General features: G+C 40.2%; 1 protein-coding gene across 3 annotated transcripts in view; it reads right to left on the bottom strand.

Moving 5' to 3' along the window:
- The window catches only part of LOC117556652 (sodium channel protein type 4 subunit alpha-like), a 61,741-nt gene that overhangs the window by 26,094 nt on the left and 15,916 nt on the right, over positions 1–19,731 (bottom strand). For 2 of the 3 annotated variants that reach the window (XM_034232109.1, XM_034232107.1), the window contains 12 exons: positions 18,824–18,952; positions 17,790–17,881; positions 17,467–17,709; positions 16,618–16,681; positions 8,848–8,989; positions 7,617–7,814; positions 7,325–7,513; positions 6,858–7,229; positions 6,614–6,743; positions 5,575–5,813; positions 4,334–4,507; positions 3,876–4,232 (listed from right to left, as the gene is read on the bottom strand). In XM_034232109.1, coding sequence (XP_034088000.1) covers positions 3,876–4,232; positions 4,334–4,507; positions 5,575–5,813; positions 6,614–6,743; positions 6,858–7,229; positions 7,325–7,513; positions 7,617–7,814; positions 8,848–8,989; positions 16,618–16,681; positions 17,467–17,709; positions 17,790–17,881; positions 18,824–18,952 — 2,329 coding nt within the window. The remainder of the gene's footprint in view (positions 1–3,875; positions 4,233–4,333; positions 4,508–5,574; positions 5,814–6,613; positions 6,744–6,857; positions 7,230–7,324; positions 7,514–7,616; positions 7,815–8,847; positions 8,990–16,617; positions 16,682–17,466; positions 17,710–17,789; positions 17,882–18,823; positions 18,953–19,731) is intronic. The other variant, XM_034232106.1, reaches the window with a different exon arrangement.

Genomic DNA, 19,731 nt, shown 5'->3' with positions numbered 1-19,731 from the left:
AAGCAAATGTTGGCTCTATGGGAGTATAACATTGGCTCAGAGATAGGTTAGCATTAGCAACAAGAATTAGTGCTTGAACAGTGCATTTCAAAATAAAAGCTGCAGTTGCTGGTGTGGCATGTGCCCAACTATAAACATATCCTTGCTATGGCACAGGATGAAAGCAGCTGTGTTCAAGCAGAGCTGTTAGATTAACTGCTTTTTACAGGAACAGCTGCATGAATGATATAAACATAGCGTTTCATCCTGTGTGAATCTCAATACCTGCTGCAAAAGGCTTGAAACCAAAACACTCTGTGGAATTGGCTGATCCTTTGTACAGTACTTAGGTCACAATTTCTGCCATAAGGCTTAGTTCATTAGCAGTGGATAAAACATACAGCCCTGAGGCAGCAATAAATCCGCAGAGAATGCATCTGTTGGGGCTACGGTTTGCACGACAACATGTGCAGAGAAAACATATCTTACTCAGGAGGGAAAACAGATGGATTAAATGTCGTCCAAACATGATCTGTTTTGCGGCCCGCTAATGCTAATCTGCAAGAAGGTTAGCATGATAATGTGACACAACCATTCTCTCAGAGCACATGGTCAAGAGCACTGAAGAAAAAAAGTGCACAAACCACTGTGTCTGAACCCCTATGGTCTGAACACATTTCTGAGTTTGCAAAAATATATCATGATGTGGCAGCACCAATAACGGTATATTGGATGTTCCATTCACATAATAAGGAACCACCCACCCTCATCAGTGCAACATAAGTAATCCCTGATTACGCTCATGATATTATCATTTGGATTACAGTTGGTTGTACAATGTGAGAAAACGTTTTTAGAGAGTGCTTGTCCATTGACAAGTGAGTTTGGCAATTTACTTGTCCGAATACATTTTTCACTTGTCCAGAATGGACAAAATTGGGGCCACTGGAATCTTCTTCTTCACCATCGTATTTTACATTTTCCCACGGTTTTTACGACACCGCTAACGTAAGTGAGCGGTAAGATTTTACTGCATCACACATAGGGTTGGGTATCATTTGGATTTTAACGATTCCGGTTCTGCTTTTCGATTCCGGTTATTTTCGGTTCTCGATTCCGGTTCTTTGAGAGGGTAAAAATAAGTCAAACTGGGAGAAAAATATATTTATGAAAACATTAAGTCAAATCTGTATTCCTATTCAGGGCTCGACATTAAGGACTGCCCGATGGCCCGGGGCCATCTAGTATTTAGCTCGGGCAATGAAGCCTCACCTGCTGGTTGCCCGATCGGGCAATCTATTATGCCAGTATCATGCAGCTCGCGGATCCAGTAATGAGTGACCCGACAGTAAAACTAAACATATCTATAACTAGTTTAGGTAGTTTGAGAGGTAATTAAAATAGCTACGTGTGATATTCTAACCTGAAGTGTGTGTTTTGTCCGCTCACCGCTGCAGGTGATTATGCAGAGCTGCGTGTCAACTCGTCAGCAGCAGCTGATCTCTCTCTCCCGTCAGATTAGACTTTACTCGCGTTTATGTCCATATCGACCAGATCTAGCTAGTTCTAGCTAATGATATGACTACCTGCTTATTAAAAGACACCTAAACAATAAGTGTCGCTATGCAACCGGGTGAGGCCACAAAGTATAGCGCAGCATTATGCATTTGTTTACATGCCCACCGGAACCCCGAGGCATTACCAACAGATCAACGCACAATCAACCCATACAGGACATCTCTTTCTTTAGACATTAGAATTGACTATTCTTGTCTGTCACATACTCTTCTTGTCTGTCACATAAGTGGCGCAACTGAAGCGGTATTGCGCTAAAGGGAAATGATTTTGACCGAAGAGATTTAGATTTGCCGGCTAACGGGAACTCTGACGTCGCCATTTTGTGTGCTTCGCGGATGCGCTCGGCTCCTCTCGACTGCTGCTCGGGTCTGCTCGGTCAGCTTCCGGATGAGGAGGCATTCGACCAATTTACAGTAGATAACTTTACAAACATTTTAAACAGGGGCCATAATAGTGTAAATAATGTTTGTTTTGGCAGTTATAACCGAATGTAATGTTTTCTACTTTTTTACATCTGGGAAGGCATTTGCCTTCATCAGATGGAAAGTGTCTTGACCAACAACTTAAGTATTTCTTATAGCTATGCAGGGCGTGCAAGCGAGCAAACACAAACAAACAAGTGAAATGAAGAATACAATTGAAATTGTACAATATAATATTGTGGTCGTTCATCTTATAATTCAGTCTAGAGAACCAGACAGCATCTACAGTAAGACCTGCAAAAATCTAAATGTTCTAGGGTGAGGCCCCCCAAACCCTTCGTGCGTAATTTCGTCCGCGCACATTTTTCAGGGCAATCTCTATTGGGCTCAGGGCCATCTGTAAATTAGCTTAGATGGCCCACAGGGCCATCTCCCAAAATCCTTAATGTCATGCACTGCTATTTACAAATCACTTCATACTGTTGAATTTCTTACGGTTATTGAATACAATTATATAAAAATAATCTCTGCATTGTTTAGTTAGTTCTAAGTGGTGCAGTTTGAGAATGTACAATTGGCCCAGTGTCCTCTGATGTTACACTGCAACCTGCCTGTGAGACAGAGTCCAACCACACATGTCCAACACATAGGCCTAATAATAATAATAATACATTAGATGTATAGGCCTAGCGCTTTTCTACAACTAGAAGACGCTTGCACGCTTACACATGTCCTGCAATACACATGCTGCAGCTGCCCAGCTGCTCACTGTTTGTAAAAGTAAATAAATAGTATTTTCATTTAAATAATGTACTTTCTATACCCTGCTTCATAAACAATACTGACATCCCTGTGCTCCTCCGAGTCTGGGGGTCCGGGGATGTGAGGACAGCGCGAGGACACAGACAGGGAGGCTGCTTTACTTCATAAAGGAAATGGTGGTCAATATTAAAAACACAGGAGCTAAAACGCTTAATAACCTTCATTACGTGTTAGAGAAAGAACATAAGAAAGTTTGACAAAGATGAGGCTGTTAAACGGGCAGCGGATCTGCTGTGTGTAGAAAGAGAGAGAGAGAGAGACGCTGAGCTGCACCGTGCAGCGATCAGCTGATACGGAGCATAGAGAGAGCTGCAGTCCGCGGGGCTCGGCCTCGCCTCCTGTCCTCACAACTCTTATTAATCCCGATACCGGACAATTGTTATTTGTTCCTACTCGGAACCGAGTTTTGCTTCCCAACCCTGCCACTGTGCTACACTTCCCTTCCCGCCCCGCCCCGCCCCTTCCCGCCCCGCCCCCTGTACAGAAAGCGGCAAGATGCATTTCCTTAGGAATCGACAAGCAGAACTAACACTTCTAAACAAACAATGGCGGACACGTACAATTTGCGAATGAGTTCTGCCTTTTGTAAACTGAATGTATCAATAATTTATCAATAAATCAGGCCGAAAAACGTCACTTGTCCGCCGGACAAGTCAATTGAAAGATCTACTTGTCCGATATTGTAAATAACACGTCCCGGACGGTGGGACGTGTACTTTTTCGCACACTGATTGTATAAACACTCAATTGAATTTGTCTCCAAGCAGATTCCCTGTTATCATATACCGTTAACGGATGGATATATATTGTGGTGTTTCGATTATTGTCAACATTTCAAATAAAAACCAAAACCAAATGTTTGTCTGTCGATCTATACTTTCTGAAACCCCCAGCCTGTTTTAGGCTCTTATCCCCAATGTGAAATGTGAAACCTAATGTGTGTGGGAGAGAAACTCCCTCTGGATGGAACTTTGGGATTGTATTCTTTGCAGACCATTTACATGCACTAAAACCTATATAACACACTAAAGGAAAAGGGGAAACCCCAAAAAGCAGGGCCTCTTTAATACTCACCACAAGGTTGCCTATGACCATGACCAACATGAACACCAGGAGACAGAGGGGCTGCCCGGCCACTTCCATACAATCCCACATGGTCTCGATCCATTCGCCGCACAGCACCCGGAACACGATCAGGAAGGAGTGGAAGAAGTCTTTCATGTGCCAGCGAGGCAGCTGACAGTCGATGGAGATCTTACACACACAGTCCTGGTAGTTCTTGCCAAACAGTTGCATGCCCACCACGGCGAATATGAAGACGATGATGGCCAACACCAGCGTCAGGTTTCCCAGGGCGCCCACCGAGTTGCCGATGATCTTGATGAGAGTGTTGAGAGTGGGCCAGGATTTCGCCAGCTTGAAGACTCGTAACTGAGGTAGAGAACAAAAAGAAGACAACCAATTTGATTTTTTTTGAAGTGTGTTAAAGTTCTATTAAATGTACAAGGGTGAGAATACAAGACTTCTGTTACCAGTCTGAAAGATCGCAGGACAGACAGCCCCTCTACATTGGAAAGACCCAACTCCATCAGACTGAGGCAAACAATGACGCCGTCAAAAATATTCCAGCCTTGTTGGAAGTAGTAGTAGGGGTCCATGGCAATCAGCTTCAGCACCATCTCAGCTGTAAAGATCCCTGTGAAAACCTGTAACAGATACAGGGGGACAAAAAAGTGGAATGATACATAATCCATTTAAATGATCAAATGGATTATGTTAAATGGGAAAGATACTTTTAATTTATATTGGGCATTTTATGCAACTAAATCAAACATATTACAATTCATTCAAGTCTTTAATTTTGAAATATTGACAAAACGGCACATTTACAGTTACAGTGTAGGCTGAAGCATTTGCTTATTTCAACTACCTTTCTACATTAATTATTCTGTAATATTTTCTTTAAATACACTGAAAATTAAAGAAAGACATCTATTTAAATAATTATACAATTATTATTATAACAAATCTATTTTGTACAGCACTGTTTTGTTGACTCTTGATCAACCTTGTTTCCAGCATCAGGCAGTCGTTTTCAGTGAAGAAGCTCTGACAAAACCACTGTATCCTACTTGAGTAGCAGCCAACATGATCAAATAAGCAGCTTTAAGTTTATTTGAGTTGAGGTTTAAATATCTGAGGCTTAGAGGTTTAAGTTAAAGTGTACCAGCTGTAGAAACAAATATAAGTAAAGTTGAAGAGAAGAATATTTTTCATATTCCTTCAGTTTTTGTTTTATTTTGATACATCCTGCTAAATAATGGTCAAAAGACAAAGAAAACATGGGCAAAAACTTGGTTAATGTAATTAATATTAATTAATACTATTTATTTAGTTTTAAGAAGATTTTCAAACTTGACGACACTAGCAGAGTCTTTAATGTACCAGTAGGATGATATGGCAAAAATACACACCATGGAATCAGTCCCACCTCCAGCTAAAAATACTTCCTCTTACCGGCGATTATCACATATAGTCTAAAGCAGAACCTTTGATAAAGGATCAACACGGCCCTACTGACCTTAAGTGCAGCAACACTGGCTATTAAAAACAACAGAGTATGATATATGAACATTATCTTAACAAAGAATTTGCTCTTCACTTTCTTTCTAGTGAAGCTTTCTGTTCACTCAACTGTTGACCCAACAGCACTTAGGATAAAGTGTGTCAAATTCTGGAAACCTGCCCACCCCTATCATTAAAAGCCCCTTACCAGATTGCCAATGGAAAGCATGGTGTTGAACTCATCAGTCATCGGGTAGTGCTCCAGAGCCATGAAGAGGGTGTTCAGCACAATGCAAATGGTGATACCCAGATCCAGGAAAGGGTCCATCACCATGTACTTCACCCACTCCTTCAGCGTCAGCCACCAGGGGCAGCAGTCCCATATCAGGTACTTCTTGGCGAACGTGTACCAGCAGGGATGGCACTTTTGCCTCGACACCTCCAGCTCTGCAAAGAGGTCAACTATTTATATGCTGGCTCTTCTTTTCTGTTCAAACACTAGTGGACAAAACCTGAAACCCTATCATGTGTGACAAAACGTTTTATGATCTACAATCTTCAATAGGTCTCTGGGCTTTAACAATGTGAGAGGTACAAGATAATTATTTAAAGGAATATTTTTGATATTTCAGTTTAGCTGAGGGCTAAAGGAGAAGCTTGATACCAATCTTGTGTTGTAGTGTAAATATGATGCTGCAGCCGATTAGCTTAGCTTAGCATAAAGACTTAAAACCGAGGCTAGTGTGGCTTTGTCCAAAATTAATTAAGTCCACCTGCAACCTGAAGTTGACTAATTAAAACAGTAAATCTTGTTTGTTAATCTGTGCAAAAAAAGCACTATGATAAATGTACACATTTATGATGGGTAATGGTGCAACAAAACTTCAGGAAGTTAAGGCACGCAGCGAAGATAGTACGGTACATGCTACGGGATGGTTTAAGTACAACATGTCATTTTCTCACCACTGTATTTGGATTGTTTTTGGTATGGATTAAACCACCGGATTTAAAATATTAATGATTTGGCTTTAGAAGTGCATTTTGTAGCCTTTAGATTGCGCCAGTTTTGCTGTTTCCCTCTGTTTTGATTCTTTGTGCTAAGCTAAGCTAATAAACGGCTGGTCAGAGCTTTAAATGAATCATATAGGCATAGGTATAAACCTTCTAATTTATTATCTTTTTCTTGTTCTCAAGCAAAAAAGTTTTTCCGAAGTAGCTCAAACTACTACTAAAGCTAAATAACTTACCACCCATGGCATCGCTGAAGAAGCTAACAGAGCTCAAGACTCTTTTCCTCTGCGCTGGACGAGGCTCAGTGATCGTTGGGGAAGGCTGAAGGAGAAGGTTAGGAACTGTGTCTTCCATACTGCCAGGCTTCTGGTGGGCAGGAAAACACCAAAACATGAAATACAACCAATCTTCTTCCATCAGCTGTTAAAACATTTTCACTTTTGCAAGATTATCTATTCTAACCGGGCCTCTACCACTCACCAATTCCTCCCTGAACCTCTCCATGCTGTAAGAGGGCATGGACATGGGAGAATGTAGGCCCAGAGTGGTGACTCCGTTCTGATCTAAGGTGATATTGAGCCTGCCGTTGATGTTGTAGTTGGGGGTGAAGACTTGGGAGCTGTGGCTCCGCACACTGCCGGTCCTTCTTTTCCAGGGCGTTGCTATTGAATTTGCTCGACTTCTGAAGGTGTCCCCGTGAGTGCTGAACTCGTCGTCCCCGAAGTCCGCCTCCGAGTTGTTGCGCGGCCGGAACGCGCTGAAGACGCTGGCTTGGCTTCCTCTTCTGGTGCTGAGGGGGTGAGAAGAGAGTGTGGCCAGTAGCGGGTGGACCGGAAGAGGAGACAGAGAAGGCTGCAGAAACACAGAGGACACATTAGCTCTATTACTTTCCGTAAGAACACCAAAGAGTGGAAGACAGGTTTAGATTATGATTGTTGGTGATGTACCATTGGCTCATCAGGAGGGTCAAACTTTTCTTCAGCAGCTTCCTCCTCTGTTTCCTCCGACAATGCCCTGTGCGATCTTCTTCTTCTGCTGCTGTTTCGACGTATGCTGCCCATCTTCAGACAGATTGGAGACAGCTCTGGGGACAACACTGAGTCTGTATCCTGTGCTTGTTGTTGTTTTCTTGCCAACTTCACACAGAAAGGAATTATGTTACAAAAGATACATTTCTGTTCGTCCTCAAATGAAAGAACACTTTTCAATATTGTTGCCGACTGTTGGCATTGCACTTACTCTTTGCTCTTTGCGCAGATGCTCCATCGCCAGCTGAAACTCCCTCTCCTTCTGCCAGGCCTCAGCGATTGTTGCCTGATTCTGCTCCTCATAGGCCATGGCCACTACAGCCAGGATGAGGTTGACAAGGTAGAAAGAGCCCAGGAAGATAACCAGCACGAAGAAAACCATGTAGGTCTTTCCTGCTGAACGCAGCGTCTGAGGGAGCAGCACATCAAAGTGAGTATGATCAAAGTATTTAAGGTTCAGTTGGTATCTTTTGTAAAAATAACTTTGTATGATATTTGCTGAAACTGTCACTATATCCTTACAGTCGTGCATGAGACAGATACTATGTGAACACATTTGGTTCCTTTGCATCCCTACAGTGCTTCTAATGGAATTTACTAAATTCCACCAAAGGCCCAAGGGAAAACAACCAATCAGAGCAGAGGATTCTCTAATGCAGTGTCAATCACCGCTCCTGCACTCCGATAAAAATCTGAAACTATGCAGAGTTGATCAAATATAAACGTTGCCTATTTGTGGCCTCAAATGGTTTATTGTTTAGCTGTAAATAAGAAATGTTGGTTTAGTGGAGTGCTTGGTTTCTCTATTAACTGATTTCAAAATGGCAGCCGGGGCACAAACGTTCTAATTTTACATCTAAACTGTACTCTTAAATATGGTTCTGAAAACATTAAGGCAATACATTGGCAACAACACTGTTTTGATTCATATATGATCAATGCTGCTGAGTGGGATTGGAGTGATGACACTGTCTTGGCTCTGATTGGTTGTTTTCATCAGGCGCTGTGAAATCTTGCTATTGCCATTATGAGCCAATTTTCACAGAGGTTCTGTCTGATTCACTACTGTGAGGATAAAGTAACAGTTAAACAATATATGATAAAAACATTTAGAAAAATAAATCTGATATTTTTAAGACCTGAGTCATGTTTCATAGTTTTAACATAACATCTTCACCAACTCCTAAGGAAGGCAATATTACACTGTGTTCATGGTGGATCCTTTGTCCCTACAAGCGAAGTATGTATAGTTTTCTTTGGCTAAGATAAGTCTAAAATGCAAATGCAATTGAGTCAAATTAAAAAAAGAATACTAAATATGATAAAGACTAAAATAAATGCTGACAGAATTAACACTCATTTTCAAAGATGGATAATAATAGGGCACAGCAAACTGTCCCAGAGAATTGGTAGATTTATAATGAGATTTAAAAAAACGGCACCTGGTGAAACAGTTTTTCCCAGTAGTCTTGTGTCATGAGTCGGAAGAGGGCCAGGAAAGCCCAGCCGAAGGTATCAAAACTGGTGTAGCCATAGTTTGGATTCCTCCCTACTTTTAGGCAGTCAAATCCATCTGGACACTTCCTGTAATGCACAAACAGTTAAAAAGCACAAGACAGACGATTAGGGGGCAGCACTGATAAACAAAGGCTGTGCACAATTAAATCGAAGGCAGCTGGAGCAAATATAGCTGTGGTAGCGTGCAGGCTGCTTTGCCGGAGTTAAAAACATCCCCCGTATCTACATGAAGCCCGGTGGCCTTTGACTCCACCGGGACAGAAGCGGATGAGCCTGTAAGTACGTACACTGCTATCAACACATTATTTCAACCAGAGAGGGCACTTGAAATTCGTTCATAGCAGGATCACTAATATGCACTGCAGCAAAAGGGATTATGTGAGCCAGATGGATATCAAATTGCAATTCAAAAAAATGCATTTCTGATCTTCATTGTCAACATAGTGACATTACAGCAAATATTTAAGTCTGGCAGCTGAGAACAAGCTGGACCACCATGTCAATCTGAGTGCTGAATAATTTCGTAATGGCCGGGAAACAGCTGGGCGGGCAAAGCGCTGCTGTGAGAACAGCTGTAGATGTCACCAACCAGCCATCTGAGCAGGGATGCTCGCTAATATTCAGCCGTGAGGACAGAGGAGGCTGCGTGAGGCCAGCGACATCTTCCCGTCGGGCTGCCACTTCACTCTTCACCTCTTTTACTTTCATATAAGCCCATAAACTGGTTGTTTTGCTAACACATTATGCTACTTTGGACATTTTTCAGAAGCAAACAATATGTTTTTCTAGATTGAGGCTTTTTTTAAACAAATTCCCAAATTAAAAAGGTATGGATTGTTAAAAATAAACAAAAACTCTATTCAAGGACACTGTCAACGTTTTTAATGTAAAAAGAATAACTACCGTATATTTACATTGTCTCTCAACATGGCTTGTGAATTTGACAATTTTTTTCTTCCCTGATTTGTTTACTATATATTATTACCTACCTATATAAGCACAGTTTATATTTAGAGCTAAAATGATTCAGAAGTCGATTCACAAATGTGTAACTTTTAGTTATTTTTCAAGCAAATGGGAGAAACATTTAGCCACTTTCTTTTCTTAGCACTCGTGATCAGGCAACAATCTGCAGTGAGTTTTATTTTAGAATTTTCTGAAATAATATAAATACAGTTTTAACCTCTTATTAATGCAAATAACATCAATTATAATTCTTTACAAACATTTTGGTCAAAATAAAAGCCAAATCAATAAAAAACCCTATGTAGGCAACTTCAATAACTAGTCATGGGCTCATGTATGGCGGTCATTCCTATTATCCTTCTTACATTTAGAAATATTGTATAGAGTAGATTCCTAAAGTCAAAACATTTCTTATGGTTCCTTTGAGTGTTTAAGATTGCCTGTGTAACATGCAATGCACTGAAACGTTCTGGTTTCTAATGCCACACTGCAAGCATGCTCACTTACCAACCATACTATTGTGACACTTCTCTTATCATAACGGTTGCTGTCAGGCTAATGTCCCACCCTGACGTATCTATAGTTACTGCCCTGGAGACTGTTGCATGGGTTTATCCAGAGTCAGCACTCCTCAAGAAGAGCCGCTATGCCACGTGCACTGTGATATCTGATCAACCTCCACAGCCTATTTGGACATTTTAAGATTTGCAGATGTATTTTTCCTACTAAGGCAACTATTGCTTTATATTTATTTTTGTTTGGTCCTACAATCCCTCAAATATGGCATGGTCCTTTAAGCTTCCATAAGCAGGTCGTCCAATGTCACCAAAGCACAGGGGTTTATATGATCTATATAGAGTGGCTCAGTGATGACATGTTTTTGTAGGCTAATCCAGAAGTTAGCATCGTGAGGGCTCCCCAAACAAAAGTAATGGGACTTTCCTTTGACGTTTGGAATATTGCAGAAAATTAAAATCTGTGGCAAACACAACATTTATGATACAACAACATGCTGTTTACTATTATACTCTCACCATATTAACTCCACTTTTATGTTTTTTAAGTGTAAATACAATCGTCAGAAGTAAATAGCTAATGCTAATAGCTAATGCTACAGGACAGTCGCATCAACACCGTTAAGCTAAAGGTGGCTAAGGTTCAGCATGATGAAGTAGTGACATTTAGACACTTGTTAGACACATAGAAGCTCCAGACTTTTACATGCAAGTAATTTTTCTGACATATTTTATGTTGAAGAATAAAAAGTGAAAGTGTTTTGGAGCTGGTATTAACCACAGACCTCATTTCAGGAGTCTGAGACAGGAAAACCGGATGTGTTGCAATTAAGTATTATACTAATTTTCTTGCTTTTGTGTGACAGAGCAACAGAGGAGCATCTGTCCTTAGCAGCATACGTTCATGTGGTGGGCGGAGGGGTTCAATGCTCACATCCAGCCTGTCAAGGGCAGAAGTCGAAACTCATAATCCTTGATGCACAGTGGCTTTAAGATGTGAGGGGATAAGCCTGAACTCTGCTCAAGGCACGATGAGAAGCAGCTTGAACCTTTGAGCAAATCATTTATCACAACTTGTTAACCATCCAGGCTGAAAATATCATTGGAATATGTGTTTGTGTGCATGCCTGAATGTGTGTATGTGTGTGTGCGAGCATGTGTGTACAATTGTGTGTGTGTGTGAGTGTGTGTTGTCATCATAAAGTATCCAAAGCTTTCATTTGGAAATCTACTCAGGGATTACTTGTTGGAATACACTCAAAAGATTAAGCATCCTCTATGTTTTACGTCCTCCATCCTGACCTGCTTAATATCTCGCCCGTCTCCAGAACCAACCTCAGAAAGTTCCATCTAAAATGTCACAGAAGGCAGCAGACACATATGGTTCCTTTAACCTATAACCTGGCAAGTGTACCAAGGGCCAGATGGGTCATTCTGCCTTTGATTGAACCACAAAGACATTTAAAATAAACAAAACACCATGTGCTATCTGATTACAAAGCAACGTTTTAATATATAGGGGAAAAAAAAGACTAATCTTTCAATTTATTTTGTTGTCTTAAAAGCCTTTAAACCAACTATTGACACAGATTAAAACGGAAACAGTGTCAATAGAGATGTTAACAGCCGCATAGGAAATATTGCTAGTCTGATATTACTGACCTACCACTTATTTTGTTATTTTGACGTCATTTCCCCCTTAATGCCCTCAGATGTATCCTCTGTTCGCTCTGAATTGAACACAAAACACTGAATCAGATTTTACATTTTGGGAGATTAAGCTCCAGTGTTTTTGGAGGTTACAGAGTGAGATTAAAGCTCAAGGGTTGGTTGCACTGATACCAATAGTTGGTAGCAATAAATAAGATTGTGTAACTACCTCCACTCTGTCATTAAAATACTGTGTTAATATCAATTTCAGCTTAATCTCATGTGAAAACAGTCACAATCCCATAAAAATATGACCTAGGGTCAACTAATTCAAAGAACCTTTGTTATAAAAATAATTTAAAATATTTGTACAGGGAAAAAAAGAAGTTAATTGTTTAGCCTTGACTTGCCATTCAGTGGAGAGGAAAGCTACATGCCGTAGCAGTATTTCTTATACGTATATCTTGCACTTAAACACTCTTTGTTTCTCTGAATGCATGATATACAATGCATGCATGCAATTATCAAGTATCAAATTATGCTAAAACATGTCAGTTAATATTCAATATTTAATTTATGGTATTAGTCTGATTGAGAATCCTACACATTACGCAGCATTGGTTTTTATTTTTCCATTGCAATCTTTAGCATCTTTTATGCTTTTGTTGATATTTTACTCGCTGTTTGCTGGTCATCAAATCAAATCAAAGTCAACTTAATTAAATGAATTGAACTTGTAAAATACAATTTATATTTATTTGCAGTTAATCAAAGTATGAGTAAAACACTGCCTGCATCTGTGTGTGTTTACCAATAGACATTTGCTATAGAGTGTTTTAAGGGGTTTGGATTAAATGCATATACAACAAAATACATTTATTATTTAGTATTATAATAACTATTTGATCAAATGAAGAAGAAAATGTGTCCTTTGAACACTGTTTAATCGGTGATTAAGGAATTGTTTTTATACATTTGCATCATTTAGTACAAAATATCTACACCACTTTTATGAGATTATTTGTAAAGCTCAACATCACCTGCAGTTTTTGTCCTTTGCTTTCATCCATTGTCTTGTATCATTAACAGGACCACCTAACGCAGGGGTCTGCAACCTTTTTGACCAAAAGAGCCATTTTGCTCCTTTTTCCAAAACATTTTTTGTCTGGAGCCGCAAAACATATTTCATAGTTTGTTATATCAGACAAAAACTACAGTTTTTTTGCATTTATTAGGCTATTTATTACATGATATAAAACTGTTAACCTCTAATAAGAAACAAAGAACTCTTATAAGGAGAATTTAAAATAATACACAGGCCTACTTTAAAATAAATTAAACACAGCACTTGGGGAGTCCTCTGCACATTTGAAGGAAAACAAATATTATTAAAATGGGCCCACTTTGAAATGAATAAAACATATAGCTGCACCCTAAAAATAGTTAAAGGTAGGGTAGATAAGAATGGAGAAACCAGCTCGAGTGCGCTAGAATTTGAAAGTACACAACCGGAAAAAATATGCCTCTTCCTTCAGACTTCCTTACAGAGTCCCTCCTCCAACACACACGAACGCGCACATGACCAATGAGGGCACGAGATAAGTTTGTGCTCACATGGAAGGCTGACAGGCAGTTAGGCCATCCAGTTACTTTAGCCGGGCCGGCTAAAATTATTGGTCATGGTTTTTACAGCGCTACGGCTTCCAGAGATTAATTTGTGTATGTATTTATTGTCAAAGCATTTAATATATTTATTGCTATCGGGACGTTAAGAGCATTCCATGGAATATAACAAAAAGTGTTTTCTGAAATAAATGACATATCCCATTGAATTATGACTGAAGATCATCAGCTGTCTTCCTCTCCCTTGTTGTTCCTCGATACGTAAAGGCTGCACCACCGTTGACAACTTCTCTCTACATATCAAACATACCGGTAAACCAGCATCGTTTGCTGTGAAAGCATATAACTCTGTCCACACAGAATTAAATCCTGTGTTCCTCCGGTACTTTTCTTTGATTTATCCATAGTTCGCTCATCGAGCCGGGGGTCAGGTTATTCGCCTCCAAGAAAAGGCGCTCGCGCGGGACCGTAGCAGGGTGTGACGCATATTTTAGTTGACCTAATTAAAACCGTTTTGTTTTTTTATTTATGTGTCACAGTATCACCTCAAAATACAAGATACGAAACATTTTCAACCATGCAACAAAATATAAATAGTCCTACAAATACTTTTATTTTATTTCCTTCTTATTTTTGTCTAAGCTCAAGGGAGCCAGAGCAGAGGGCTTAAAGGGCCGCATGCGGCCCGTGGGCCGCGGGTTGCCGACCCCTGACCTAACGGAAGCCATTTGTTGACGCTGCAGGATTTCAGCTTCACACAGATGGGTATTAACTTCATTATAACCCTTGAACTGAGCCTGGCACGGGCAGAGTCATCCTGGTGTGCTTGTTTCAAAAGCATTTGGATTTATAGGATTATTCAGTGCGTAGGATGAGTAGCAATATTTGGAAGGTTTCACACTGTGCTTTTGATTGGGAACAAAGTCCACGGATACAATGTAACCTATATGCACGTCTAAATATATTCTGATGTTAGAAATAAAAAAGGAGTGTCTTTGTTCTGTAACTAAAGTAGGTGCTGTTTGAAGTCTTAAGTACAGTATCCTCCTCTCAACAATAACGGAATATGAAGCCGAAGTGATCCGGTCTGCTCCGGTCAACCTAACCATGTCATAGAGCTTTTGAGATGATGAAATCTCCAAAGACCCCCTTTTCTCCAGCTGGCAACTCCATGTTTTTCAGTAAAGGGTTCCAGTGGAGCGGGGGTGATTATCCACACCCAGGGTCGGCGTCATGGGGGGTCATTCACGGGCCATGCCCCCCCAAATGAGTCACTGTGCCCCCCCAATGCAGGGTGGGCAAGCCTTGTCACTTTGCCGATTTTTTCTTTTTTTTATCATATCAGTGAAAACGTTTCCACTAAAGGTTTTTTGTGTGAAATACTTCAGAAATAAATAATACAAATATAAAACACAGCCTGAGGTGTGCTCACTGCTGCTCTCTGATTGGTGTGTTGCTTGACCAATGACCCCCGACCTTTTTTTTGTTATCATTACGTGGCTGTGTGTTCAGATGAAAGCCCGGTGGCGATCTGTTCGTCTGTTACACTGATTATACAGTAAAGCCATCGAAAATAATATGATATACAGTACAGTACAAGTACATGGGTCTCTGTGTTTCATTCAAGCTCTGTGTGTGTGTGGCACGAGCGCATTTTGTGAGTGCGCGAGCGGTAACGTGGAATGTTGTGGTTCGCATCTGGTTAGCTAGCTATGCTAACGGATATAAAGGGCTGTTTCTACACCAAGGTGGAGGACAGTCCTCTCCTGTCAGACTGAGAGGATCTTATAACGTCAGCTCAGTGAGGTAAGGACTCTCTCAGTGTTTAGATAGTTCACTTTAGTGTAACTAAACATCTAAACACCTTTATATGATCATTATAGTTATTAAAGAGAGAATACATGAAAAACGGGTATGAAATACTATAGGACAGTAACACAAGAATACAGTTTAAAGGGGAGTGATTAGTGAAATATCCATAAAGAAAAAGTAAATCTGTGTACAGTTCTGTTTCATATGAATGCTGAGAGATGTAGGCTATCCATAGATCTCTTCATTTTGCTCTCAAAGTGCACCAGATTGATGTATTTAACTTCAAGATTTTAAAAATAATCTTCCCGGGGGAGCATGCCCCCAGACCCTCTGGTTAGGTCCACCCCCACCTAAAACATGTTCACATGGATAGGATACTAAATACATTTGCACACTTTTTATATGGTGGCCTATGTCCATATCAAATCAAATCAAGTTTTATTTATATAGCACATTTTTCAACGATTTTTGGTCGAGCCAAAGTGCTGTACATATAATTAAAAAAATAACCTACAGTAAAGACACTTTACAGCAAATACAACAGCACAGTTTGTGCAGAATATCAGTATGAGAAAACGACACCGTCTGTCCTTATATGTTTCTGTTTTGGTGGTCGTGCCACAACCGTGCATGTATGCACAAGTCATAGGTGCACTATAAAATAGCACTACACGCCTGCAATGTGTGTGAAAGACAATAGACTTTACAGCATGTTTTTTAAAATTGAAGTTGGTGTTTGTGTGTTGGTTGTTGACGGCAGTGTGTGCCCCCCCTTGGTAAATGATTGCCCCCCCATTCAAGTTGTTCTAGAGCCGACCCTGTCCACACCACATGTCGTCTTGTGCACAGCCTCTCTCACGCTACACCCCTCCCGCGGATGGAGTCATTCCTCTGTACATTGCGCCTCTAAGTCACAGATTTAAACTCGAAGCCTAAAGCATCGACTTCTATTCTTGTATCCGTGTTCTGAGAAAAACTTTTTGCGGCATGCCCGATGATCGAGCAACTTTATCCAATTATACACATGACGGGCAGGCATGGGATAAAAAAACATTAGATGCTAAATATTTATATATTATGTAATAGCAGATGGTTAACGAGCAGAAAGCAGGATAAGTATTTACTTACCCTGCATCACTTCCATATCCACATATTAAGGCATCCTTTGCTCCTTCAACTTTGTAGAAATTATCTATAGAAAGGGGGAAAGAGTTTATTTTTATCTTCACTTAAAGATCTCCGATCATGCTATCTTTAGGCATTTATTATGGGTCCCAGATATATAAAAATATTTAAAAAACATGTCTATGATGTGTCATGCATTTTAGACATCCCTTATATCCCTCTATTTCAGCCCTGTTAGAGAAGTGCTGATTCTGGGTCTAAAGCTTTTTTTAAAAAAGGAGGTGGGGGGAGCTAATGCTGAGTATCTGATCAGGAGAATTCTACCCAGATACAGCTAAATGCTGCCGTGATTAAACGCCATATCATGTTCAAAACCACAGTAAGGATTATTTCTGAAACAGTATGGAGCTCAAATGCTTTTTCTCTTGCAGGTTTACCACAAGGTGAGTACGTTTTTATATCCTGATTTTTTACACATACTCTCTCCAGTAGCGTTAGCGATGCTTGCTAATGTAAACAAAGACCATTTTACTTCGAAAACATGTCAGGCATTGTTTCTGATAGCAACGTTTCTGATAGGGCCGTGGGTGTAAAGCCAGCCCACTTTTCGGATATTACGTTGGACACAAATCTGGATCAGCTCCATTGTGCTCCGATGTGGGTATGGAGGAAAAGAGAGAGGGTTTTGTTTTCTGACACTTCGTGAGTTCCCTGACACACCAGGGACACATATTTATGTATAAAAGACATTGAAAAGTGCATTTAGCATGATAGGAGACCTTTAACATAGATGATCCTAGACAGTACTCATAGTGTGTGAAATGTGAGTTTTTTTTTGTTTTGTTGGCTGACCTTCGCTGCCCAGGAAGTCCGCCCTGGAGCTCCAGGTTCTGTTGTTGCAGATGAACGATGCGTTGGGGCTGTAGGTGGAGTTGATGCAGTGCGCCAGGCTGCGGATGCACTTCTGCCGCAGCAGCCCCATGAAGAGCTGCAGGCCGATGAGGGCGAACACGCTGAGACAGAAGACGGTCAGGATCATCACGTCTGCCAGCTTCCTGACAGACTGGATCAGAGCGCCGACAATCGTCTTCAGACCTTGACGGAGCAGAGGAGATGATGTATGAATGGTTTGATAGAATAAAGAGACATGTGGTTCTGTGTCGGGGTCATCTTACCTGGGATAACAGAGATGGTTTTCAGTGCTCGCAGTACTCTGAAGGTTCTTAAAGCTGAGACGTTCCCCAGGTCTACAAATTCGGTCACATATCTGGAATGTGATAAGAGGGGATTAATAAACTTCTGCAGAGAGATTTAACAAGGCCTGTACAGAATGTGTTTTACATCCGAAAGCTTCTTATGAGGTCTTTGCATGAAGATTTTTTTCACCCTCTTTTTTTATTGTGATTTTATCAAACTCTATTTTTGCAGACAGGTGGAGACAACTGTTTTTTGACAACAGTAAATACTAACTTGTTTTTGAAAGGCTAAACTAAATGTTAAATCCAATCTATATTCTTATTTTATCTAAAAAAAAAAGTGTAGCCTACAGGGTTTCTTAAAGACTGAAACAATACTTTGAGAGCAGTGAGAGTGAACTAAAACAGTAAAGTTATGACCTTGAAGACCAAAACAACCAACTGAAAGAATCCAAAATGCTCCTTAGAGCTGAAAGAAACCGCAAATTCATTTCTACAACTCCTTTTGCACATAGTCTAGCACTTTGAGTTTTGTTTACTCTAATGAAAAGTGCGCTTGTAAATAAAATTGAATATTATTATAGTCATGTAAACCATTACAAAATATTGAGTATAGCCTCCTTCCGAATTAACAGCATGTGATGAGCACCTGTGACAGGAAATGACAGATGAATTGGCTAACTGAAGCATAATTAACTAAAAACAAATGAATCCCGGAAGGTGTGTCCAAACACACTAAAAGAGATTTTGTCTCGCTGTTTTCAAACAAAGCAAATGTCCCATCTGTAGGATTGGTCTCATACAATGCATCAAGAGGTCACCTGTCTAATCTGCCATCTGCTAGGCTCATTGTAGTCACTTTGACATCACTGAACATTTTCTCTTTGTACAATAACTGAATGACTGAATTAGGGTGGACTTTCTTGTGTTGTGTTTCTGCACAATGTATCCACTCCTCATGTGAAGTGAATTGATGTCAAAGTAAATAATACATGTATGTCATAGTAACTTACGCCATGATGATGACGGTGAAGTCCAGCCAGTTCCATGGATCTCTCAAGAAGGTGAACGGTACTATACAGAATCCTCTCGCTAATATCTTTATCGCAGACTCGAAAGTGTAAATGCCAGTGAAAGTATACCTGGAAAGAGTCAGAGAAATATACAGTTCAGAGCATCGAAATAAATCACAATCAATATCAACAAAGACTCTAAGACAAAATAATACAAATAAACAGAGCAGGGTTCACACTCTCAGACCAAAATTGTTTGAATACAGCTGATGATCTGATGATTTATGGTGTCTTTATTTAAGAAGGAGTAATGTCTCTGACAGATTTTGTGCAAAATATAAACATGTATATACAGTATAATGTTGATCTTCTCTTTTTTTTCAAATTCATTAAAAACTGAAAGGGCCCTATTGTGCTTTTTGGGGTTTTCCCTTTCCTGTAGTGTGTTATGTAAATGACCTGCAAAGACTAACATCCGAAAGTTCATGCTCCCACTGCCTGAACCACCTCCATTGGATTCCTTTAATTACTTCCGTAACATAGTGACAGAAGGGGCGGGACATCCCTAAGCGGTTAACAAATCACAACAGAGCCGGCCAGCTAACCAATCAGAGCAGACTGGGCTCTGGTTTCAGACAGAGGGTGAAACGAGGTGCTGCTACACAGACAGTATGAGAGAAATAAAGAGCTTTTTGAACATTAAAATAAGGAAACATGTCACAGTAGAGGCACATAATACAATGATGTTTCTAAAAATAAGCATAATAGGGCCCCTTTAATGGCTAAAGTTGTATTAGCTAAGTCAACGCGGATAGCATGCTACATGCTAAAAATGCCTCTGGCCCACTTGATGATGACATTACAAGACCACATCATGCACATCACAACATTTCTGAAGATTTTAGTTT

The sequence above is a fragment of the Gymnodraco acuticeps genome, unplaced genomic scaffold (assembly GCF_902827175.1).
Source record: "Gymnodraco acuticeps unplaced genomic scaffold, fGymAcu1.1, whole genome shotgun sequence".
NCBI lineage: Eukaryota > Metazoa > Chordata > Actinopteri > Perciformes > Bathydraconidae > Gymnodraco > Gymnodraco acuticeps.
Note: the sequence above shows the minus strand (reverse complement) of the source record. Positions and strands in the feature narration are given on the sequence as shown.